Genomic DNA, 22,012 nt, shown 5'->3' with positions numbered 1-22,012 from the left:
TGGATACATAGTAGTATTATTAAGATATTTAAGAATTCCACTGAAGATGAGAACAAAAAGGCCATCTACATGTTAAAAGACTGAGCTGGCATGAATGATTTCGTCACTGATAACTAATCTGGGTGGAGTTCTTAGGAAACCTTTTCAAAAAGCTTCGTTTTTTGAGGATCACGTTCATGCTTCACAGCACAGCACCATGTGGAGCTAGTAGATATATTTCCAAATGAGGTGCCACATGTAAGAAGCAGCTTCGGGAAAGCCAGAGTGTGGATCATCTGCTTCAAAACCTTTTGGTTTGTATTTGAACGTGTTAGCCGGCAAGCTCAGGCCCAGAAACACCTAACGGCAGCGCCAGCCTGGAGTGCTGTCTTGCAGCGACCATAGTGTCCCACCCGACTCGGTGCCCAAAAAGAATCACAGAATTGTTAGGGCTGTAAGGGACCTCTGGAGACGATCTAGTCCAACCCCCCTGCCAAGGCAGGGTCACGTAGAGCAGGTTATATAAGCATGCATCCAGGTAGGTCTTTGAGAGCCTCCCAATACTTCATGAACCAAAAAAATGCACTTCCCCTCTGGCCGAAAGACACAAATACAAATATATTGCCTTTTTTTTTTTCTTTATCCCCGAACGTCAGGGGCACTGCGGCTTCCCACAAGCAGGAGCTGGGCATTTCTGCGCGCACTCTTAGTGCCTCGGCCCAGCGCGGTGCCCCGGGCGGCACCAGCGGCGCGGGGGTGTTCGGGCAGCACCGCGGTCCCAGAGCACGGCGAGGCACGGTACGGGCCCGACAGCGCCGGCACCGCTCCACTGGCCATGCAAATGAGCCGCTACGGCCGCCCAATTAGAGGACGCGGAGTGGGGAGCGCGGCGGCCCATTGGTGGGCGGCCCATGGCGCGATGGCGTGTTCGCCGCTCCTGATGGCGCGTGGGGCCGCGCGCCGCTGGCCGGGCCGTTGCCGCGGCGACGCGGCGGGTGACGCGAGGCGGGCGGGGCGGGACGCGCGCTCGCGATTGGCCGCGCGATCGGGCGATGGCGGAGCCGGCGTGTCCTTGCGCGGCGGGGCGGGGCGGCAGGGCCGGGAGGGGACGGCGGGTGGGAGGCGGTGAGCTGCCACTGCGGCTGGGGCGCGGCGGTGAGCGGGGACCGCGGCGCGGCGGTGAGCGGGGACCGGCGGGGCCGCGAGCGCGGGGTCGGCACACGGGCGCGCCGTGCCGGCGGGCGGGCGGGCTGGGGTTGCGGGCCGAGAGCGGCCGGGTGGCGGCGGTTCGGGGCAGGGAGGGCACCGTCGCCATCCCCGCCCGTCGGGAGCGGCGGCCGCCCCGCCTCGGCGCCGCCCTGGGCGCTGTGTGGGGGTCCCGGGGCCGCCTTGGCGCCCGCGGGCTGCGGAGCTGAGCCCCCCCAACTCTCGCCCGGTAGCTGCAGCTCTGGGCCTCTGAGGGGCTGCCTTCCCCCGCTGTGAACGCGGTCCCGGGCAGCGCTGCAGGGTCAGTGCCCTGTGTCTGCGGTTCAGGTGAGCTCCGCACAAATTCTCGTTCGGCTGCTTTTGCCGCTGGATTCCTGTAGCTGTTGCTGAGTCAGCCCGCAACAGATGGGAAATTTGTGCTGATCTCATTGATGGTGTTGCAGAGGACTACTCTGAGCTTAGAGCTGGGTGACGAACCTTGGGTATTTAACAGACTAGTCGTACAGTTACGCGATAGGTAATTGCTCTGAAGCATTACATACGACTGATCTAGTTTGCTTTTTACACTGGTTTGGAGGAGTTGCAGCTGGGTTTTGTTTGTATTTTGTGTTCTGTTTTGATTTCCCAGGTCGAAAACAAAGGCAAGCGGGATTTATAAAGCACCCTTTTTGTACCACCATTTTGAAACTTAGCAGAATTACTTCAGTGTTAACTTTTGGGTTTATATTTAACGTTATGTCTTGCTAATTTCAAGCTATGAGTCAGTGTAACTGTATAAATATTTCAAACAGAAATATGAGCTCATGTTATGCATTGACTTTTTTTTTACGCCACTGTAATGCAGAATCAGTGTGTGTAATCATGAATATTTTCAAGAAAAGTCAACTGCATAGCAAAAACCACCATGTGCTTCAGGCAGGTTAAACTAACATGAAAGCTTTAAAGACTCTTTTTAGGTTAGGAGTTAGTATCATTCAGTTAACCCCAAGATCAGCCATGAGGCATCCTCTATTTCATAGCAGCAGTTAATAAAAAAACTAAGATATTATGGATAATTATTTTCATAAATTAATTTATGCACTTTTTTCCTCTAATTGATTTATGTGAAGCCCTTTTACTGTTTTTGTGTAGAAATGTGACAAATAATTTCTGAGAAAAGATTTTGAAATCTTTCTAGCCCTACTAGTTTATTTATTTTTTTCATGGCCAGATAATCATTCCAACTCTCAGAATTAGTTGTATTAGCCGTACTACTAGTACAACTCTGTAAAAGTCATGTGGTAACTACTAGTTCTGATTTTCCTGAAACAGAGTGACATTCAAAAGTATTTGTATTTTCAAAGAATGTTGTTTTGCCTTTCCTATTTTTTGTGTTGTTTTGAAATATTCAGCACTGAGGTATTTCTCTGGTAATGTTTTTCTAATTAAAAAATACCTTCCATTCTGCCGAGGAAAAATGATACCACTTTGGTACAGCTTAGTGGCAACATAAATTTACAAACTAGAATGTAGATTATACTATAGAGGGAAAAGAAGGGTTAACTACTTTATAAAGGAGATGTTTGCTTTTGGTTTTTAATTTTATTCTTAAAAAGCTTTCTGTCAGGAAATGAAATAATTTGTTCATAAAGAAGGCAGTCCTCTCAATCGTTTTCCGCGCTTGGTTCCATGAAGCACAAATGTCTGTCCACACCTTCCCTGTGGAAGGATAAAGAGAAATAGATCAGTGCTGTTGGTGCTCATGTGATTGAGATCAGCGCTGGTAGGAAACCAAGATGATTCTGGTATCTTCAGGAACACTTACTCAGATAGTTTTGCCTTGTTATTTTCTTCATTGAATGGCAGCTTCATTTTTGATGTCTGAGCAAAATAAATAATACCAGAAGCCCAATGGATGGATTGTTACTTTTGAAGCAATGCAAGGGGATTTTTTTTAATCCACTTTGAAGTGGCAGTGTATTCAGCTCTCAGTCTTCTATGGAAATCTTTGCAGTGCTAAGTTGGTACATGTAAATACTGAATTATAGATTGTCTCTGTTAACCAGACTACTATTAAGCATTTTTTTAACTTTATAATGCAGTTTTGTAAGGTGTTGTTTTTGTGTAATGAGAAAAGGAAACTCCAGTTATTAATGCATTTAAGAGAGAATGTTACCACATTTTGTTTCCTCGATAAACTTATGTAAAGGTACAACACACAGCAAATAGACTTTGATGGGGTCTGAAGGATGCGAAGAATGTCCATGTTTTTAGTTCTGTGAAACACAGCTGTGAGAATTTTTGGCAAATGTTTGTTATGGAAGCAAAGGGATGATGAAATGTACCACTAACCTGGGAATTAGTTATGGGTAGAAGATAACTGTCACAGAATACTGTATGTGAGGACTTGCATGCTTGAGATGAAGAAGGAACACTTTTTTGAATGTAATTAATTTGTGTCACAGAATAATATTGAACAGAAAGTAGAGAAAATGCAGCCAGAGAGATAACATTGCAATTCTTGTTGTTGAGCATTACCAGTAATGGTTAATTGGTAATTTTTATGGTTCAGCAATACTTTTGATAGGAAGAATGAGTACAAAGAAGCAACAGAATTTGGTGAGTGCTTATATAGATGGTAAAAACAGGAAGTGAAAGGTGTATCGGAATTGTGCGATACTGAGAGATGTGAGAGTAGTGAGGACTTACCAGCAAGACCTTGAAGAAACAGGGCAGATTTGTATTAAAAACAGGTTGAGAAGGCAGGAGCAGATTGTATTATATTTTGGAATCTTAGAAATAGATGTGTTTTACATGGAAGGTTGAAAGGTGAAGATTACTTTCCTCACTTGTCTGTTACTTACGTAGTTCTGCTTTTTTTTTCCTGGAAGATGACTTGCAGGAATGTGTAGATTTCTGTCTTTTCACTGAATGTCAGACTTGCTAACATACGAAATATTCCTTTGTTACAGGATTGCTAAGTATAGAAGAACAGTCTTGAAAATGTTGTCCAGACTATTTCGAATGCATGGCCTTTTTGTAGCCTCTCATCCATGGGAAGTCATTGTGGGAACAGTGACTCTTACCATCTGTATGATGTCTATGAAGATGTTCACTGGGAATGATAAGATCTGTGGCTGGAATTATGAGTGCCCCAAACTTGAAGAAGTAAGTATTTGAATTAATTTTATTGTACTTGGTGTTAATCAGTAGATCCAGGGTTTTCTGTAGAATAAGATGAGGGTGTGATGTGTTAGGAGTAAAGTATCTAGGCAGAAGCTTCTTTATTGCCTTATTTTTTAATTGTGGATATTAAAGTGGTATGCAAAGAGTGATGCAGTACAGATGGGTTTTGTTAAACCTAACATTCATCTGCACAGTGTCTAGTGAACAAGGATTTTCATATTTTAGTTTTTTAAGAGAAGACTATCAGTGATACTTATGTTATTCTAAAACTTCATTTTTAGTGCAGCTTCACAGTGGAATCTTTTATTACTGAAACTTAAGAAGTTACTTCTTACTGTAAAAGCTAACTAAATTTCTTTGTGTTTCAAACAGGATGTTCTGAGCAGTGACATCATCATCCTGACAATCACACGCTGTATAGCAATCCTTTATATCTATTTCCAGTTTCAGAACCTAAGGCAGCTTGGATCAAAATACATTTTAGGTACTGTGTCTGACTTCTATATTTGCTGTATGCATTTTAATTGTTGGTGGGGTTTTTTTACATAAATCGGTAAAAATATTAACACTTTAATCCTTATGTTCAAGAAAGAATTATTTTAATTGTTTGTTACATAGCAGAAGACATGTTTTACATTTATCAAAGTGCTTTTTTTAATGAAAGGTTGTAAGATTATATAAACACTGGAAATTTAATTCTTAAAATAACTGTTGTGTGAATCACTTAAAGTTATAGAGCTGTTTAAGCCAGTTTTAATTTTGCTTGAAATAAATTTAGAAGATTTATGGCTTTTATCTCTGAGTCTTTGAATGCAGTACAAATTTGAGTTTTAAATATCTATGAAAACAACATGTGCTTCAGTTTGTATTTTGACTGCTGTTAATACACAAGAATTCTCATGCATTTGTTATTATTGATCTAAAGGTGTGGTTTTTCTTTTTTCCCTTTTTTTTTCCTCCTCCTTATCTCTCTCTCTCTCTCTCTATGTACACCAAAAATTTCCTGTTCTCTTGTTTTTTAAAGGTATCGCTGGCCTCTTTACAATCTTCTCAAGTTTTGTTTTTAGTACAGTGGTAATTCACTTCTTGGATAAAGAATTGACAGGTTTAAAGTAAGTAATGAATTGTTATTCTTGATTTCTTGCTTGCTTTTTTTTCCTGTACAATAAACCTTGAAGTTTAACATATGCTTCTTTTTTTTTTTCAGTGAAGCTTTACCATTCTTCCTGCTCCTGATTGATTTGTCAAGAGCAAGTGCATTAGCCAAATTTGCTCTCAGTTCCAACTCACAGGTCAGGGGGGTTCTTCTTGAGGGCTTTGTTGGTTGGTGTTTTACTTTGTTGGGGCTTTTTTTGTTTTGCGATGGAGATTTTAAGTTTAATTTTCTAAACTGAACATTATCCCATGGCTGGGGGTTAGAACTAGATGATCTCGAGGGTCCCTTCCAAGCCAAACCATTTTATAATTATATATGAATAATCCAGGTGGAGAGACATACAGGCGAATACTGTCTTGGTGATATATAAATTTCAAAAGGATCAGATTTTATCCAGATTCTGTGTTCTCTTGTCTTCCAGCCAGATCAGTGTTCAAGTGAGTAGTAACACTGTTTAAATTAGTGTGCACAGTCATGTGCACTAAGTTAATTATGAGTGTGACTTTATAAAATCAGAACTTAAAACCAGCAGTGCTTACAGCTCTTCTAAGGAGGCCAATATTCCTAGGCCAAAGTTTTCCCTAAAACAGTTACTGATATAAAAAAGTTAATTTTTAGGGCTCAGGAACAGTAGATAAAGAGACATGTAATTTTACAGTGCTTCTACTGGAAAAAAGCATATTTCTAGACCAAATATTTAGCAGATGGAGCATATGTGCAGACAGGAATAGTCATGCTCTAGTGCATTTAACGCAGCACAATAGGAGGGATTGACAGGACACTTTGCTTGTCATACCTAGTAATGTTTTTTTGCTAATACTCTTAAGTTCTGAAGTAAAAGTATATTTCTTGCAATTAATTTATACTTACAAAATACTGTATGTGGTCTTTGAGCATACTAATTGTGACAAAATATTGTCTATTATATTTTAATGTAGTGTATATTATGCTGCACATTTTCTATATATGTAATATTGTTATAGCGTGGTCTATATTATTTGATGATAATTGCAAGTACAGAATTTTTTACTGATTTTCAAGAAAATATTTCACAAATATGTTTTTCCTACAGTTTTCTCCCCTTTTCACCCCAAAAACAACACCACCAGAAAAACAGCAGCAAACTGTAGAGTTTGCCATGCCTGCCTGCTGAAGGAAGTCCCTTTCCCCCCAGGCAAAGTTTTAGTGGTTTTTGTGTGCTCTTTTCTATCAGCTGAGTCTAGAGAGTTAAATAGTAAAATAATAAAGTAATAGTAGTTAGGGTACAGATATGCGGTTCCAAGAAATTTTGAAATGCCTTGACACAAGTGGCTTCTTTATGTCTTAAAATGTAGAAGTCTTATTCTGAATTTAGTGTAGTCTCTGCCTCATCAGTATTCTAAGCTTCTATAACACTGATGGACAAAGGTAGACAAATTAATCAAAATTAAATAATCTTCTGTGACTAAAAACTGTTAAAGTATGTTAACTTAGAAGAAATAGAATACATTTTCTATATGCTTTCTCATAGGAGTTAATTTTCAATATATGTTTTACAAGGCTTTATCACCATGATACTACTCAGTTTACTAATCACTTTATGTCATAAACTTAATTTGCTTTTTGTTTTCATGTTAATGGACAGAAATTTTTCTTTCTAGGATGAAGTAAGAGAAAATATTTCACGGGGGATGGCAATTTTAGGCCCTACATTTACACTGGATGCACTTGTGGAGTGTCTTGTAATTGGTGTTGGTACCATGTCAGGTGAGCCATATAGTCTAAAAGTTCAAATATTTTCAGTTAAAAAAGACTGTTTGAGAGACGTTGCGATATTGAGAGTTTTACATCATAGATGTTACCCATGAGAGTGACCTAATCTCTTTATTTACCTTCCTAATTAGCCTATTTTACTAGTTTCTTGCTAGTATGAATAATATGTACATGTTAAACCAAAGTTTGAAACACAGATAATGGCTTTCCTTGACCATGGTGCAGTAGGAATGGACTTCAGTGCAGCTGCTTTCATAAAGTTAATATCTTCCTATTGTTCCCATCACTCCTGTTAACATCTTAGTGTCTCTTCTCTGGGCTGTCCCAGCAGGTCCATGTCCTTGTCATGGTGGGGCACAGAGCTGGACGCAGCACTCCAGATGGGGTCTTAGGAGACTGGAGTAGAGGGACAGAATCCCTTCCCTCAGCCTCCTGGCTGTGCTGCTTTTGATGCAGCCCAGGATATGGTTGGCATACTGGGCAGCACATGCACACTATGATCTTCATCAGTTCTGTGTGCAGTAGCAGTTGGTTTTCTGTTAAAAAGAGAATAGTTAAGTGTAGTAAGCAAAGGACTTTCACATGAAAATAACTAAATTCTTTGTAAAATAAATTGAGGTTCCATAGTTAAGACTAAAGTGGGGTTTTGCTTGCATGTTTATTTTTATACGTTGTTTTTAATGTGGCTTGGTTTGGTTTTTTTCCCACCTGTTTCACATACTTTAAAGATATCTTCCAAAGCACTTGCTCTGCAACTTTTGGATCTTTCACAGTATTGTGTGTTAATAAGTTTTTCTCTTGTTTACATCTTAGGGAAAAAACCCATTTTGATGTTGCGTATAGTTCATTTTATACTGTTAGCTCTTTCATCTTTACTAAGGCAGTTTGGTAATGCATGTGCAGCATGGCTGTCTTTTTCTGGATACCAGACTTATTGAAGAGTAGGCAGTGTATATACTGTTTCATATTGCCTGAACACTTAATTGGCCATCTTTCAAAAAAGATTTAAATACATAATGTTGGCTACTTGTTCTTTGCTTAGGTAAGTAAGGAGTTTCAAGCTTTTAGTGTGAAGCTTTAAAATCTTGGTGAAATTTATTGTATACATTTAGAACGACATATTAAAATAAAGTTTTCTGTCAATACATAAACATACATTGTGCTTAGAATAAGCCAGTGCACAATAACTAGGGCTTAATGTGCTTGTTTTTCATTAATCTAGACAATGCCTTCTGTAATATGCAATGTCAGTTTAGTGATTTCTTGCTTAGTTCTGCAGCACTTCTTCAATATAGCCCATTGCATATTCAAATGTAAAAAATGTCTTTTTATTTAGGTGTGCGGCAACTTGAAATTATGTGCTGCTTTGGCTGTATGTCTGTTCTTGCCAACTACTTTGTCTTCATGACCTTCTTTCCAGCTTGTGTGTCCTTGGTATTGGAGGTAAGACCAACTTCAAGACAACATCAAGCTTAGTATTCAGCCCCTGTGCTACTTATAGGCTATATATTTCATCACAGAGTTACATGACATGTTTGTCTTCCTTCACTGGTGAACTAGTGACAGTAACTTGTAAACGTCACTGTAAATGAGTCACACTCAATAGTAGGAGTTCTGATCTAAAGCAGAGTAAACAAATTACATTGTAAATTATTGTCTGTTCAGCATTTTTCACTATTGAAAGTCTTAACTTTGTTTAGACAGTAGACTGTAGTCTGACTCTTTTGTTGGTAATTTCTCAATGATCAAATAAAAGTGCAGTGCTGAAGCTTATTTGTTGGTTCTTCTAATATGTACTATATATGACCCAATTTTAAATTATGTTATATTTTGCAGCTTTCAAGAGAGAGTCGTGAAGGGCGCCCTATATGGCAGCTCAGCCATTTTGCTCGTGTTCTGGAAGAAGAAGAGAATAAACCAAATCCTGTAACACAGAGGGTCAAAATGATTATGGTGTGTGGCTCTTTTGCACCTGTAGTTATGCAATCAGTGAGGTGTTCTGATGGAATGAATCAAGCTTTTGTTTCCCATAGACTCGTATTCTGCATCGCATTAGTTCAATTTACAGTGGTAGATTTTAATAACTTCTCCTGTATGTAACCCTATCATCTTCCTGTCTGTGCCATTTCTGTGCCAAACACTTGGGGCTTTTTATGTGTACAGTTCCCTCCCTCTTATCCTTCCAGTATCCTCACCTTCCTCTGCTTATTTCTTGAGCAAGGGGAAGAATGTGGGTGGGACACATCCAAAGCTACTGTACAACAGTGTTACCATAGGCCAAAAAGGGTATTAATGAGAGGTGCAGAAAATCAGCTGTTAGCTTTAAACTTTTGAGGCATGGGGGGAAAAAAAGCACAAAAAAACCCAAACAAAGAAAGGACAATATTTACTCTTAGTAGGCTAGATACCAAGTTACAGTTGAAAAATTAATATTTGGTTTTTGTTTTTGATACAGTCGCTGGGTTTGGTTCTTGTTCATGCCCACAGTCGTTGGATAGCAGAACCAGCTGCTCAAAACAGTACTGTGGAAAATTCGGTGGGATTGGATGAGAATGCACCAAAGAGAATTGAACCTAATGTTTCCCTGTGGCAGTTCTACCTTTCTCGGTGGGTGACTTCACAGAGTGTGTTTCCTTGGCTGGGGTGTATCCTCTAATACTGCCAAGCTCATTGTCCTAGAGCACAACACTTAAAAGAGTCACAGGTCTGACCACTGTAGGACTTCCTGGAACTAGAGATGACATTTCAGAGGAAATGCTTCAATAATATGCCCTTTGTCCAATCTCTTTGAAGTAGTCAAGAATATGATTGAGCCAGCTGTCCTGTATGCATCAAAGTGTTCTCTTTTCCACTAGCCCTGATACTTTTCAGAGTACACTAGAAAATAAATTTTTTAACTGCACTGGGGTAATTATTTATGCAGAGCTTCTGACCATTCACACTTAAGTGCAAAAAGTGCAAAAGCCATGCCACTGTGGCTTTTCCCTCAGCTCAGCTCAAGTTAGTGGCACGTGTGATTTCATGTTACTTCTGAAAACTCAGAACTCTCTGTTTTAGGTGGGATTTTTTTCCCCTCTTAGCAGTTCATCTTGCATCATAGTAGTCATTATCGGTAGAGGATGATAAATGAAACTGTCATTAGGGGATAGGTGTTACATCAATTTGATGTAGCTGTTACTGCATCTTTTACAGTCATTTTCTTATTGAGACTGCTTTTTAGCCAGATTTAGGTTACTCTTTAATGACATCTGAAAATTTTTGTGTTGTTAATACCATGAAGAATTATTTCTCTACCCTAACCTAGTGTACTTAGATGTCCTGGTAGAAAATATCTTTTGACTGGGATTTCTGTAGCTGTAAATTATGGTGAAATAATTACTCTTTGTATGTCAGAATGCTGTTATAAAAAATGAATTGTATATACTGTGTATTTACTTTCTGATCTGTCCCTTTTAGAATGGCCAGTATGGATATTGAGCAAGTAATCACTCTTGGATTAGCCCTTCTCCTTGCCGTCAAATACATTTTCTTTGAGCAAGCAGAGACTGAATCTACCCTTTCACTGAAGAATCCCATGACATCTCCTGTGATGGTCCAGAAAAAGGTCCCTGAGAATTGTTGCAGGAAGCAATCTGTACTTCAGAAAAACAATCAGAAATCTAACACAGTGGAAGAAGCTTTCATTCCCAAAGATGGAAATGGTAGGTAATTCTTATCATTTTGAAGTCTGAACCTATTCATAAATATTAGGAATAAATAGTGAAATCTGTTGTAACATGTTGTATTTAGTACCAAAACTTAAGTATTTTGTAAACCAGAGTTCCTTTTAATTGTCTTTGTGCAGCTGAAGTCATAAAACCTGTATTAGAGTCATCAACCAAGGCTACATTTGTAGTTGGCAGTTGCAGCCCTGTGGAAACTTCTTCACTTGTTAATGAAAAAGAGGAAGAAATTGAGTTACCTAAAGAGCCACGTTCTATTGAGGAATGTGTTCGTATACTTGGAAATGCACAGGTATGGCAAAATAATTTTTTTCTCTTTTATTTAACCTCTACTGCAATGGCTGATTTAAGAATTCTTAAGAGTTCATTTTGCAGCTTTTACATGTTCCCACTGGTTGTAGTGTCATTCTCCAGAAAATTACATTACATTAATAACTTGGGAGTGCATGGGAGCCACAACTAAAACAAAACCCTTTAGTGCGTTATTTCACCTTAAGTCAGTTGAGATGGGAGGGAGGAGTGGTTGTCATTCATTGAAGCTTCCTCATGTACATATGTAGGTGGGTGTCTGATCATAAAAGTTTTTGATCACATCCTGGCCTACTGTAAAACCTAATGTTGGCAGTTGACTCCTGTAGTTGTATTCAGATAATATCAAAGGAAAATTGTTACCCTTTTTTGTTTGGAAACATTAAAAAGGATTTTCACCAAGAGAATCTATATTTTCTCTCTCCTTCTTTTATATTTCCAGGAAGGAGCAAAATTTCTAACCGATGCTGAGGTTATCAGCTTAGTTAATGCTAAGCATATTCCTGCATACAAACTGGAAACCCTGATGGAAACTCAGGAGCGAGGTGTGTCCATTCGCAGACAGATGTTATCCAAGAAACTCCCTGAACCTTCATCTTTGCAATATCTTCCTTATAGGAATTATAATTATTCTTTGGTAAGTAAAAGGTAGACAAGCAAAACTCATTGTAAAACAATTTTCCAAACACATGAACAAGTCCAGAGGAAAACCACTAAGTTGATCAGCGAGCTGGAACACCTCTTCTGAGAGGACAGGCTGAGAGAGATGGGGTGTTGATCCTGGAAAAGAGAAGGCTTTAGGATGACCTTATAACGCCTTCCAGTATGAAGGGGGCCTGCCTATGAGAGAGCTGGAGAGGGACTTTTCACAAGGGCATGTAGTGACAGGACAAGGGACCTTAAGCTGAAGGAGGGTATAGGGTGTTAGAAAGAAATTCTTTATTGTGAGGGTGCTGGACACTGGACTAGGTTGCCCAGAGAGGTTGTGGACTCCCCATCCCTGGAGGTGTTCAAGACCAGGTTGGGTGGGGCTCTGAGTAACCTGGTCTAGTGGAAGGTGTCCCAGGAGGGGTTAGAGCTGGATGGTCTTTGTGGTCCCTTCCAATTCAAACCGTAGTCTATGATCCTGTGAAATAAATACACAGTGATGCACGTGAATTAACAATGAGCTTGGTCAAAACTGATGTAGAAGGAAAAATAAAAGGCAAACATAAACTTCCTTTTATTGCTCTTGATGTTTCTAAACACCACCTAGGGAGGTGGGCGAACTTTGCAGGTTATCCAAAAAATATTTCCTATCAAAGTATGCAGCTGCTTTATCTCAGAAATGCAGAATTCTACTAATACTGAGCTATAGTTCAGCTGAATAATACTACTTTGAGCTCAAGTTAAAACTGAAGATTACTTAAAATTAATTTAACAATACAAGGGGTTTTTTAATAACATTTAAGACTCTATAAAATTCAGTACATCTGCCTACACTTGAATAGTATTAGCTGTTGACAGCTGTAGCTGTTAACTTCTTGAGGTGGGAATTAGTTGCTTTATGGGTAGGTTTGTGGTTTTTTTACTAAGATACGTTGTTGTAGTCAGGTACATATGTCAGGCATAGTACATGCTGTACTGTACCACTGCAGTGTAACCTTAATGATTGTTTTGTATGGTTTTTTAAGGTTATGGGAGCTTGCTGTGAAAACGTGATTGGATATATGCCTATTCCTGTAGGTGTAGCAGGACCACTGTTTTTGGATAACAAAGAGTTTCAGGTGCCAATGGCAACAACAGAAGGATGTCTTGTAGCAAGCACAAACAGAGGATGTAGAGCAATATGTGTAAGTATTGTTTGACTAGAAAAACTTCCTATGTTATAAAATGTACTTGGGGTTATATAACGCATGTTTTTGACTTCGTAAACCCCAAAATTTCAGTAATCTTACTGTGTTTCCCTTCTGCTTTGGTTTTTAGCTTGGTGGAGGAGCAAGTAGCCGCATTCTTGCAGATGGGATGACTCGAGGACCTGTTGTAAGGCTGCCCACTGCCTGCGAGGCTGCAGAGGTGAAGGTTTGGCTTGAGAGCCCTGAAGGCTTTAAAATAATGAAGGAAGCTTTTGACAGCACAAGTAGGTTAGTACAATGGCTATTCCAGCTTCATTGCCCAACATAAGACTTCTGTGAATGATAGAAAACTCCTAATTGGTTTTTTTTTTGAGTTCTGCAATACAGGAAATTACATCTTCATTTTTACTATCCTGTGTAGTATGTATCTAAGAGAACAAAAGTCACTCTGCCTACATACCGAAGTTGCAATCAATAAACATCATTCAATGATAATGGTGAACACCTATATTTTAGCAAAAAATACATTCACACTGTGTAACACTTAGTAGAATATTAATTTGTCTAATCATTTAAAAAAACTTTGCATAAGCTCGTTTTGATATTTAGTAGTTACTTTGCAAAAAAACCCTCAAAGTTTGGTATTTAACCTTTCAGATGATACTACTAATATTGATAACTAATATATGAGGTTCTAGAGAATAGAAGATAAACTAATGCTAGAAATGAAATGCTAAAAAATGTAAACCAATACTAAGAATAAGTCTATTTTAAGCCCTGGAGTTTTTTCTAAGGCTTATGATTACCTGCTTGCTTTAGGAAGATTCAGAGAGAGATTTCCTCACCTGTTTTGTTTCTTGAAAGTGTCAGGCAAGTATATGACAGGCCTGACACTGTATTTCGGCCAGAATGAACTCATGCTGCTTTTTAAATGCAGTATTTCCTGGGTTTTGTGTGACTTTCAGGGCTTACTCTGTTGAAGATAAGTATGCCTTTTGCCTTGCAGTAAAACTGACAGCAGAATTTCTGAAGGCCTCGTTGTTAGTTTATAACTGGTAGACAGATGTTTTAAGGAGTACAAATGAATTGGATTGGTTAACACCTCAGATTACTTCATTTCATGAAGTCCAGTGGTAGAAAACATAAAAAGGCGGTGAACACGTTTACAGTGAATGTTTTTATAGTATTTACCTGAGAAAACACCATCACTGGAGGTGTTAAAGAAACAACTGGATGTGGCACTTGGTCCTGTGGGTTGAGTTAACAAGGTAGTGCTCTGTCAGAGGCTGGACTTGTTGACCTTAAAGGTCTTTTCCAACATCAATAATTCAGTGATTCTGTATTGCAATGATTTACTGTCATTTTGCCACTTAAAACTTATCTTTTTCTTGCAGGTTTGCCCGCCTGCAAAAACTTCTCATCAGTTTGGCTGGTCGTAACCTTTATATCCGTTTTCAGTCTGGAACAGGGGATGCAATGGGAATGAATATGATTTCAAAAGTAAGGACCAATTCTCTTAAGTATTTTTGATAAATGTGTATTTCTTTTAAAAGTAAAGATAGCCTATTAATCTGTGACTGACTTCTGAAAGACAGACAAGACATAATGCTGTTTGCAGTGCTATGAAATAATGCCAGTGTTTGTCAAGTGTAAACAAGAATAGGATGAAAATGATGAAAGAAAAAAGTAACTTTGTATTCTAATTTTTTTTTCAATTATGTAAAGGAAGTATTTTTGATATAGGGAAGTTAAGCTGGTTGCTCTGTTGCTTTGAGCCAAAAATTTTATCTAGCAGTAATTCATCTGTTACTGTGTTTATCACTTCCTTCTAAGTACAGGATTAGGAGTGTGGTGAATAGTGGCAGAGGGATGTTCTCTAGTTTTGTTTGGTTGGGGGTTTTTTTATGCAAACATGGAAAAACGTGGTCCATGGATTGTTGGGATGCCTTGAGCTATTTGAAATTAATAGTCTTAGACTTACATTTTATATGGAATAGGCAATCATAGTCATTACATAAGTGGATCTGGTCGAAAACAAGTCCTAATGTAACAGATTTCCTACTGATTACCCGTAGGGAAGCTCTTTCCACTATCCACAGTTAATTAATTTAATGCCTGTAGTGTTTCACTCTAACCCAGTTGTTGTATCTTCAGTATGGTACCATATGCCCATGCACCTAGAATATATCCAGGGAGTCCATATATATTGGGAAGAACCAGTTATTCCTCATATAATTCCCAAAGTGGTTAGAAAAAAGTCAAAATAGTTTGGATTTTTTCTCTCCCGTTTCATGTTTCTTTGTGAAATTATATGCTTTTTTTCCACTGTAATTGATTATCTGATTAGACTTAATCTAATCTTACTGTTCCACTGTCCCTGGGTAGCTTATTTTGCAACCATAATGATAAACCTAGCCTACTACCTGTTTTGCTCCTAACAGGGTACTGAAAAAGCACTGGCAAGGCTGAATGAAGAATTTCCTGACCTTCAGGTTATAGCTATTAGTGGTAACTATTGTACAGACAAAAAACCGGCTGCTATAAACTGGATAGAAGGAAGAGGGAAGTCTGTTGTCTGTGAAGCAGTCATTCCAGCCAAGGTTGTTAGAGAAGTAAGTGTCTGCTCTCTTGTTTATAAAAATACATACATTTTGCAAAACTGCAAAACTTTTGTAATGGGCCTGGATAGTTTTAGGTAAATTTGGGAAGTTTTTCCTCGACCCCCAGACCTGTACATCATTACATTTACTGACATTGAACTCCAGTACGTAAGTGTTATTTTTTTTTTTTTCTCAGTGTTGCAGACTTAGTGCAGATCTGTGTTACCACTTCTTATTCCTGTTATGGAGGAATATCTTAAATTTTGCTCACAACACTCTCTCTTTTGACTCTCTTTGGTCATTTTTATATTAAATTCAGTGTAAATCTCTTACTTGAAGGTTTCAGAATACAATCAGTATATGTGCCACTTAATTTTATATTACCGTGCATGATGTTTATTTGCCCATGTATCACAGTGTTTTCTGTTGAAACTCTTGAGTTTGGCTCCATAGTCTTACACAAAGCAAAATTGGGAAGAGTTGAGAGTCTGGAGCAACTTGACAGGAATGTTGCTATTGTGTCATGGTGAATTAATGGGATATTTCTGCCAAGTTCATTTTGTTCATTTTATTCTGAATATAAATGAGAATTTGAAATAGAGTAGATAGCTATGAGCTTTTCTCAAAGGCCTATGCAAGTCCAAACCCTTAGCACTGACTTTTCCATTGTTACTGGAACATCCTGCATTTAAAAGTCTCCTTTGGAACAAAAATAAAAGTTAGGATAATGATTGAGTCACATTCCATATAGAAGCAAACAAGGGGTGAGGGCTTATTAACCATAAATAGAGTATTTCTACTCCTGCTTAAGGAATGGGGTAGTCAAAATGTATCTATCTCTTTGTCTAGGTATTGAAAACAACTACAGAAGCTCTAGTTGAAGTCAATATAAACAAAAATCTGGTGGGGTCTGCGATGGCTGGAAGCATAGGTGGCTACAATGCACATGCAGCAAACATTGTGACAGCCATCTACATTGCTTGTGGTCAGGTAGGTTTGTTTTACACCAACTCAGATTTTTTTTTACTGAACTCAGATTAGTTCAGTAATTCTCAATCAAACACTTACTCGAGCATCTCTGATTTGTTTTGTTTCTCCTTCCTGATCCAAAGGATGCTGCACAGAATGTGGGCAGCTCTAACTGCATCACTCTGATGGAGCGCACTGGTTCCACCAACGAAGACCTGTACATCAGCTGCACGATGCCTTCCATAGAAATAGGGACTGTTGGCGGAGGCACCAACTTGCTCCCGCAGCAGGCCTGTTTGCAGGTAAAATTCAGAAAGCTCAAATCAACATAGCTTCTTCAATTAAAGCTCACTTTCATGTGATGTCCAAGTAATGTTGCGGGAATGGGGCCCCTTGAAACTTGCTGTATTTTCCATGAAAATTTCAGTATTGTCTAATGAATTGTTTTCATATAGCCAGTTCTAAGGTTAGACATTTATAACATCAGAGGGACTTAAAGCTAGTAATTTGGAAGTTCATACTAAATTTAGCATAAATTGACAGCATAATATTGCCTGCATTTCTTTGCAGATGTTAGGGGTTCAAGGTGCCAGCCAAGATAACCCTGGTGAAAATGCCCGTCAGCTTGCTAAAATTGTTTGTGCTACAGTGATGGCAGGGGAATTATCACTAATGGCAGCTCTGGCAGCTGGGCATCTAGTCAAAAGCCACATGATCCACAACAGGTAAAAAATGGAAAAATTCTTGAATTTTGTGCTGTTTTTCCCTTCTCATAAATACATGAGATTCAGTGATGATTACATGAATAGCTGCAACACATAAGAGCAGTGTAACATTTTAACTATCTAATTAGTTATCTTACTGTTTTATTAGGTCAAAAATAAATCTACAGGATCTTAAAGGAACCTGCACTAAGAAGGCAGCTTGAATACTTTAAAATGGCTTTGAAATGAAGAATTTTTCTAATAACTGACAAGGAGCACAGGGGAAATAATAACCAAAATCTGTGAAGTTTAGAATGAAGATTGTCTTCAACTCAATAATGTCTGTGTAAGATTAAAAGAACTAAGAGATCAACAGACTTACGTGAGACTGTTTACACCTTTGACCTTCTTCAGTGGCTAGTGATGACTTCATGACTGAAATTCTGTCAGATGTCTTGAACATGGCTTTGGAATTCTTTCTCTTACACATCATTTTTTAAAGGGTCACTCTTAGGTTTTTACAGGTTGAGATTATTTTGCTTACTAAGGTCCTGGTACTTACTAAGCTGAAAAGTGATGTTATGTACTTTGGGTGTTTAAAACAACAAAACAAAAAAAGTTGGTGTAAACTTGGCTTTAATGCACAGGCCCTTGCCACTTTATTTTCTGGTTAGACAAGCATGTTTTTTTAAGTGATGGCAAGCCTCATCACTTTCTATGAACTCCTAGTTTTAGTTTTGTTCACGTGTAAAACAGGTCTTAGGCTATCAGTTTAATTGAATGATACTAGTTTTATAGAAATCTGTCTATATATATAGTACTTAATTTGCTGCTGCTTCAGCTAAGCAGTGTTCAATATTTTAACTCTACAATTTAGGTTATTCCTTTATGTAAAACTTGTGATCTGTAAAGTTCTGAACCGTTAAGTATAATTTGTACTGAAGTAGGAAAAAACAGTGTCTTCAACTGTTTTGTTGCTTTGTTCAGGTAGAAAAATGAAACTGGTAACTCAAAAACAGTTACCTGTCAGACAAGACAGGTACTTAAGTAAATGCTGTTTCTCAAACTTTGACAGGAGTGCATTCAAACGCATCAAAACCAGATGTTTACACTTAGTTTAGAAGAAGTCTCTTTAGGAATATACAAACACATTGTGTACCTTACGTTGGGGATTTTTTTTATACAGTGTCACTTATTCCCCAGGAATAGGTGTGTATCCACTGTTTAAGCTGAAGTAAAATGAAGCCAGAAAATCACACTGTTCTTAAAAAAAAAAAGTAGGTTTTTTTTTTATTATTATGTTTCAATTCCCTTTTAAACTTTCTTTTTAAGGGGGGAGTATTTATTTTAAGAAGAAACCTTACCCTTTTTTCAATGAAAATTACTAATTAAGGAAATTCAATGAAATGACATGTTAATGTAACAAGCAGTTTTTTTAATAAAATACTGTACTTGGACCAGTGAAGCAGTCTCAGGTGTTCTTACTGTAATAAAGAAAACCCGGGTTTATTCTGGTTTGATTAATCTTTGGGAATATTCCTAAATGCATTGCCCTGCCTAGTTAATCACAGAAGAAAAATTATTGATATGCTTGATTTTTTTTTTTTTAATTTTTTGTTTGTTTGTTTGGGATTTTTTTTTTAAGTTTTTGTGGAGTGAATCAGTGGACTGGACTGGGTTTCCTGCAGCATCATTCCTAAAGGGGTGACTAGCAGAGGTGCTCTTCTAATGTGCAAATTTGATGTAAATCATGGGTTGCTTTGTCAAATCAACACATTAATATCCATTGTAATGAGCTCATATAGCTGATATGCAGGCATGAAGCCATACTACATGCTAGATATGTTATGATGGCATGTAAATATTAAATACCATGAATGTTTATCTTCTTGCATTTTGTTGCTAATAGCTACTATTTTTATTTAAGGAAAGCTGGAAATATTTTGTTTCTTTGTTCATTCAGTGATCTTATTTAAAGTAACACTGTTCTGGCAATAAATGGTGGTTCAGTGTTCATTTTGGTGGATTTAACTGACATTCTGTCTTGCAGAATTAACTTTTTGTATTATTACTAAATTGTGTACATTTTGGTACAGAACTACTTTTTCAGTGTCAGTAAAACCATGGAAAAGACATCTGCTTACTTGTGATATTTTAAGCTTACTTCACAACTTAGTGACATACAAACTAAATTAAGAAGGTTAAGGAAGATATGATTGGTGTACAGTGCTAAACACAGCAGGGCTGTGACATGTTCTCATGTATTCTCCTCAAAGCTGAATGAGGCAGTTTGTCCAAGGGCAGAGCTAACTCACTGCAGCATTAGAGATGCCTCCTGCTGGAGCGTACTTCCTCCCTCTTTTCCTCACATGCAGTGCAGCTCCCATCCTTGATCTCAGTCATATCCAGCAGTCTCTAATCAGATGTGCTTTTTCAGTCTCTGCAGCCATATGGGTTTTGTACCAGAGGCATCTGGTACAAAACGACAATTTCAAACGTCATTAAGTTTAGGGAACTGAATGAGTCTCATTCCCCTGCATACACCATAGTAGAGTGTTTCAACATCACTGCAAATCTGTGTGCAATTTCAGTACAAGAAACCATCTTACACTGTTTGTTTTGTGTCCTTGGCAAAACCAAACCACCTGTCTGGAATCAAATTTCTGGAGTTGCTGTGACTTAAATACCGTACTATTACAATTGATATAGTTTCCCAAATATTTTAAAACCCTAGGAAAAAAAACAGTAAAAGTAGTGTGTTTGGTAACGCTTTGCTTCTCTGTTTACCTAGATTACCTCCTCTCTCCTTCATGTCCTGAATCTGCTGGTATTTACATTCCCTTGTAACACACCAGTCCTTTCCTGCTGCCTGGTGTGGAAGTTTTGGAGCTGTGAGGCTGCAAGCACTGCAGCCCCAGCTGTTTCTAACCACATACTTGTTGCCCACTTTGATTTCCCTCAGCTGGTGTAAGACCTCACCAGCGAACAGCGTGTTACTGAATCTTTGTGACAGAAGCAGCGGCTCCTGTGCCTGTGGCACAGGGATGCACACCAACATTGCTGCATTCCGAGCACAGCTGTGATTCCAGGAAATGGGATGGGGCCCTGCAGCACAGGCCCTAGCACAGGTGTTCCTGGCAGGCACTCCAGTTCCCAGAAAAGAGCATGTCTGGGAGACCACTTGCTTTCTCATAGGAGCATGCAAGCACATCTGGGCTCTGGGTGTGTCCGTGCACAGACACTGTTTGGACAATTTTCATCCTTGGTGTGACCCTTGCTCATAAGGTGAATACAGCTGTGGTGAGTGGGCTGTCTTCCTACTCCTCCCAACTGCCTTCTGGGGTCCTGTGAGAGCTCTTACTGCTACTCATAGTGCTTTTCAGGTACCTTATCATCTCTCTCTCTTTTGGGACACCACTTACTATTTTTGGGGTGTTGTCCTCTTTTCTTTGGCTTTAGTGAGGGAAGGTTTACACTGCACAGTGATATCTGCTGAAACAAGATGATGGTTTGGGATCCTCTCTGTTGCCTCAGGGGAAGCTTGTGTTCCTCTCAGGTCCACCTTGCCTGACACACAATGCAATGACAGTGCTGTGCATCCAGTGCCACTCTTAGTACTGACAATTCTGTACCTTCTCTTCCTGCTCAGAGATGACTGCTGGCCCTAGGCTCACCTTGCATACCGGCCTATGGGAAGGAGAAGCCCTGCCTCCAAAGCTGACCTGATCTCTACAGAGCTCCAGGTCTTTTGCAAATTACCCAGTGACACATCTTCACTACTGGTTTGTCTTCAGTCTGCTTTCAGGGAACTCTGGGGGTTTTAGCTGTTGCTCACCCCCATCCCAGCAAGACAGAGGAGAGCATCAGAAGGGCAAAAGTGAGAAAACTCATAGATTGAGATAAAGACTGTTTAATAGGAAAATGAAGCTGCACATGGAAAGCAAAATATAAAGTTTATTCCCATCAGCAGGCAGACCCTCCACACACTATCAGTTACTTGGTAGGACAAATGCCATAAACACCAATGTTCCCCCCTTCTCATATTTTTCCCAGAGCTTTTAGTGCTCGGCACAATGCCATAGGGTATGGAATATCTTCAGTGGTCAGTCAGGATCAGATGTGACCCCCTGTGTTCCCTCACAGCCTCTAGCCCACCTGCAGCCTACTCACTGGCCAACAGGTGCAGGGCTGAAATAAGCACAAAAAAGAAAACATTGGTGCTGGGCAAACTGCTCAGCAACAACCAAAATGCTGCTATGTAACCAGTGCTGTTAGTCTCATCCAGAACACAGCCCTGTACAGGCTACTATGGAGACAACTAATTCCATTCCAGCCACAGCCTGTACAAAAATAGAAAATATAGATCTTGGCGCTAGTATCCACAACAGCTGAGATCCACAACAGCCGAGTAAAGACCAGCTCTTAGAATCACAGAGTGGTTTGGGTTGGAAGGGACCTTAAAGATCATCTAGTTCCAACCCCCCTGCCATGGGCAGGAACATCTTCCGTAGACCAGAGAATCACAGAGTTGTTTAGGTTGGAACAGACCTTTAGGATCATCAAGTCCAACTGTAACCTAACACTGCCGATCACACAGGCTGAAAAAGCATCAGCC

The 22,012-nt window shown here is 39.2% G+C and overlaps 1 protein-coding gene across 4 annotated transcripts; it reads left to right on the top strand.

Moving 5' to 3' along the window:
- Positions 1–1,056: 1,056 nt before the first annotated feature.
- Positions 1,057–19,530, top strand: HMGCR (3-hydroxy-3-methylglutaryl-CoA reductase). Of its 4 annotated transcripts, none has more exons than XM_064641682.1 (20): positions 1,057–1,158; positions 4,137–4,332; positions 4,723–4,834; positions 5,375–5,462; positions 5,558–5,642; positions 7,147–7,252; positions 8,595–8,701; positions 9,095–9,211; positions 9,714–9,865; positions 10,715–10,959; positions 11,103–11,272; positions 11,732–11,926; positions 12,963–13,121; positions 13,255–13,412; positions 14,519–14,624; positions 15,566–15,736; positions 16,574–16,714; positions 16,837–16,995; positions 17,264–17,418; positions 17,567–19,530. In XM_064641682.1, the coding sequence occupies exons 2-20, from the start codon at positions 4,168–4,170 to the stop codon at positions 17,619–17,621; spliced, it is 2,646 nt and encodes an 881-aa protein (XP_064497752.1). In that variant the 5' UTR covers positions 1,057–1,158; positions 4,137–4,167; the 3' UTR covers positions 17,622–19,530. The 4 variants fall into 4 exon arrangements, with proteins under 4 accessions (XP_064497752.1, XP_064497755.1, XP_064497754.1 ...); XM_064641685.1 differs by having other exon boundaries at positions 1,109–1,134; XM_064641684.1 differs by lacking the exon at positions 1,057–1,158 and adding an exon at positions 1,313–1,486.
- Positions 19,531–22,012: the final 2,482 nt, after the last annotated feature.

This window comes from Pseudopipra pipra, chromosome Z (assembly GCF_036250125.1).
Source record: "Pseudopipra pipra isolate bDixPip1 chromosome Z, bDixPip1.hap1, whole genome shotgun sequence".
NCBI lineage: Eukaryota > Metazoa > Chordata > Aves > Passeriformes > Pipridae > Pseudopipra > Pseudopipra pipra.
The sequence above is the reverse complement of the archived record's forward strand: the minus strand, read 5'-3'. Positions and strand labels throughout refer to the sequence as shown.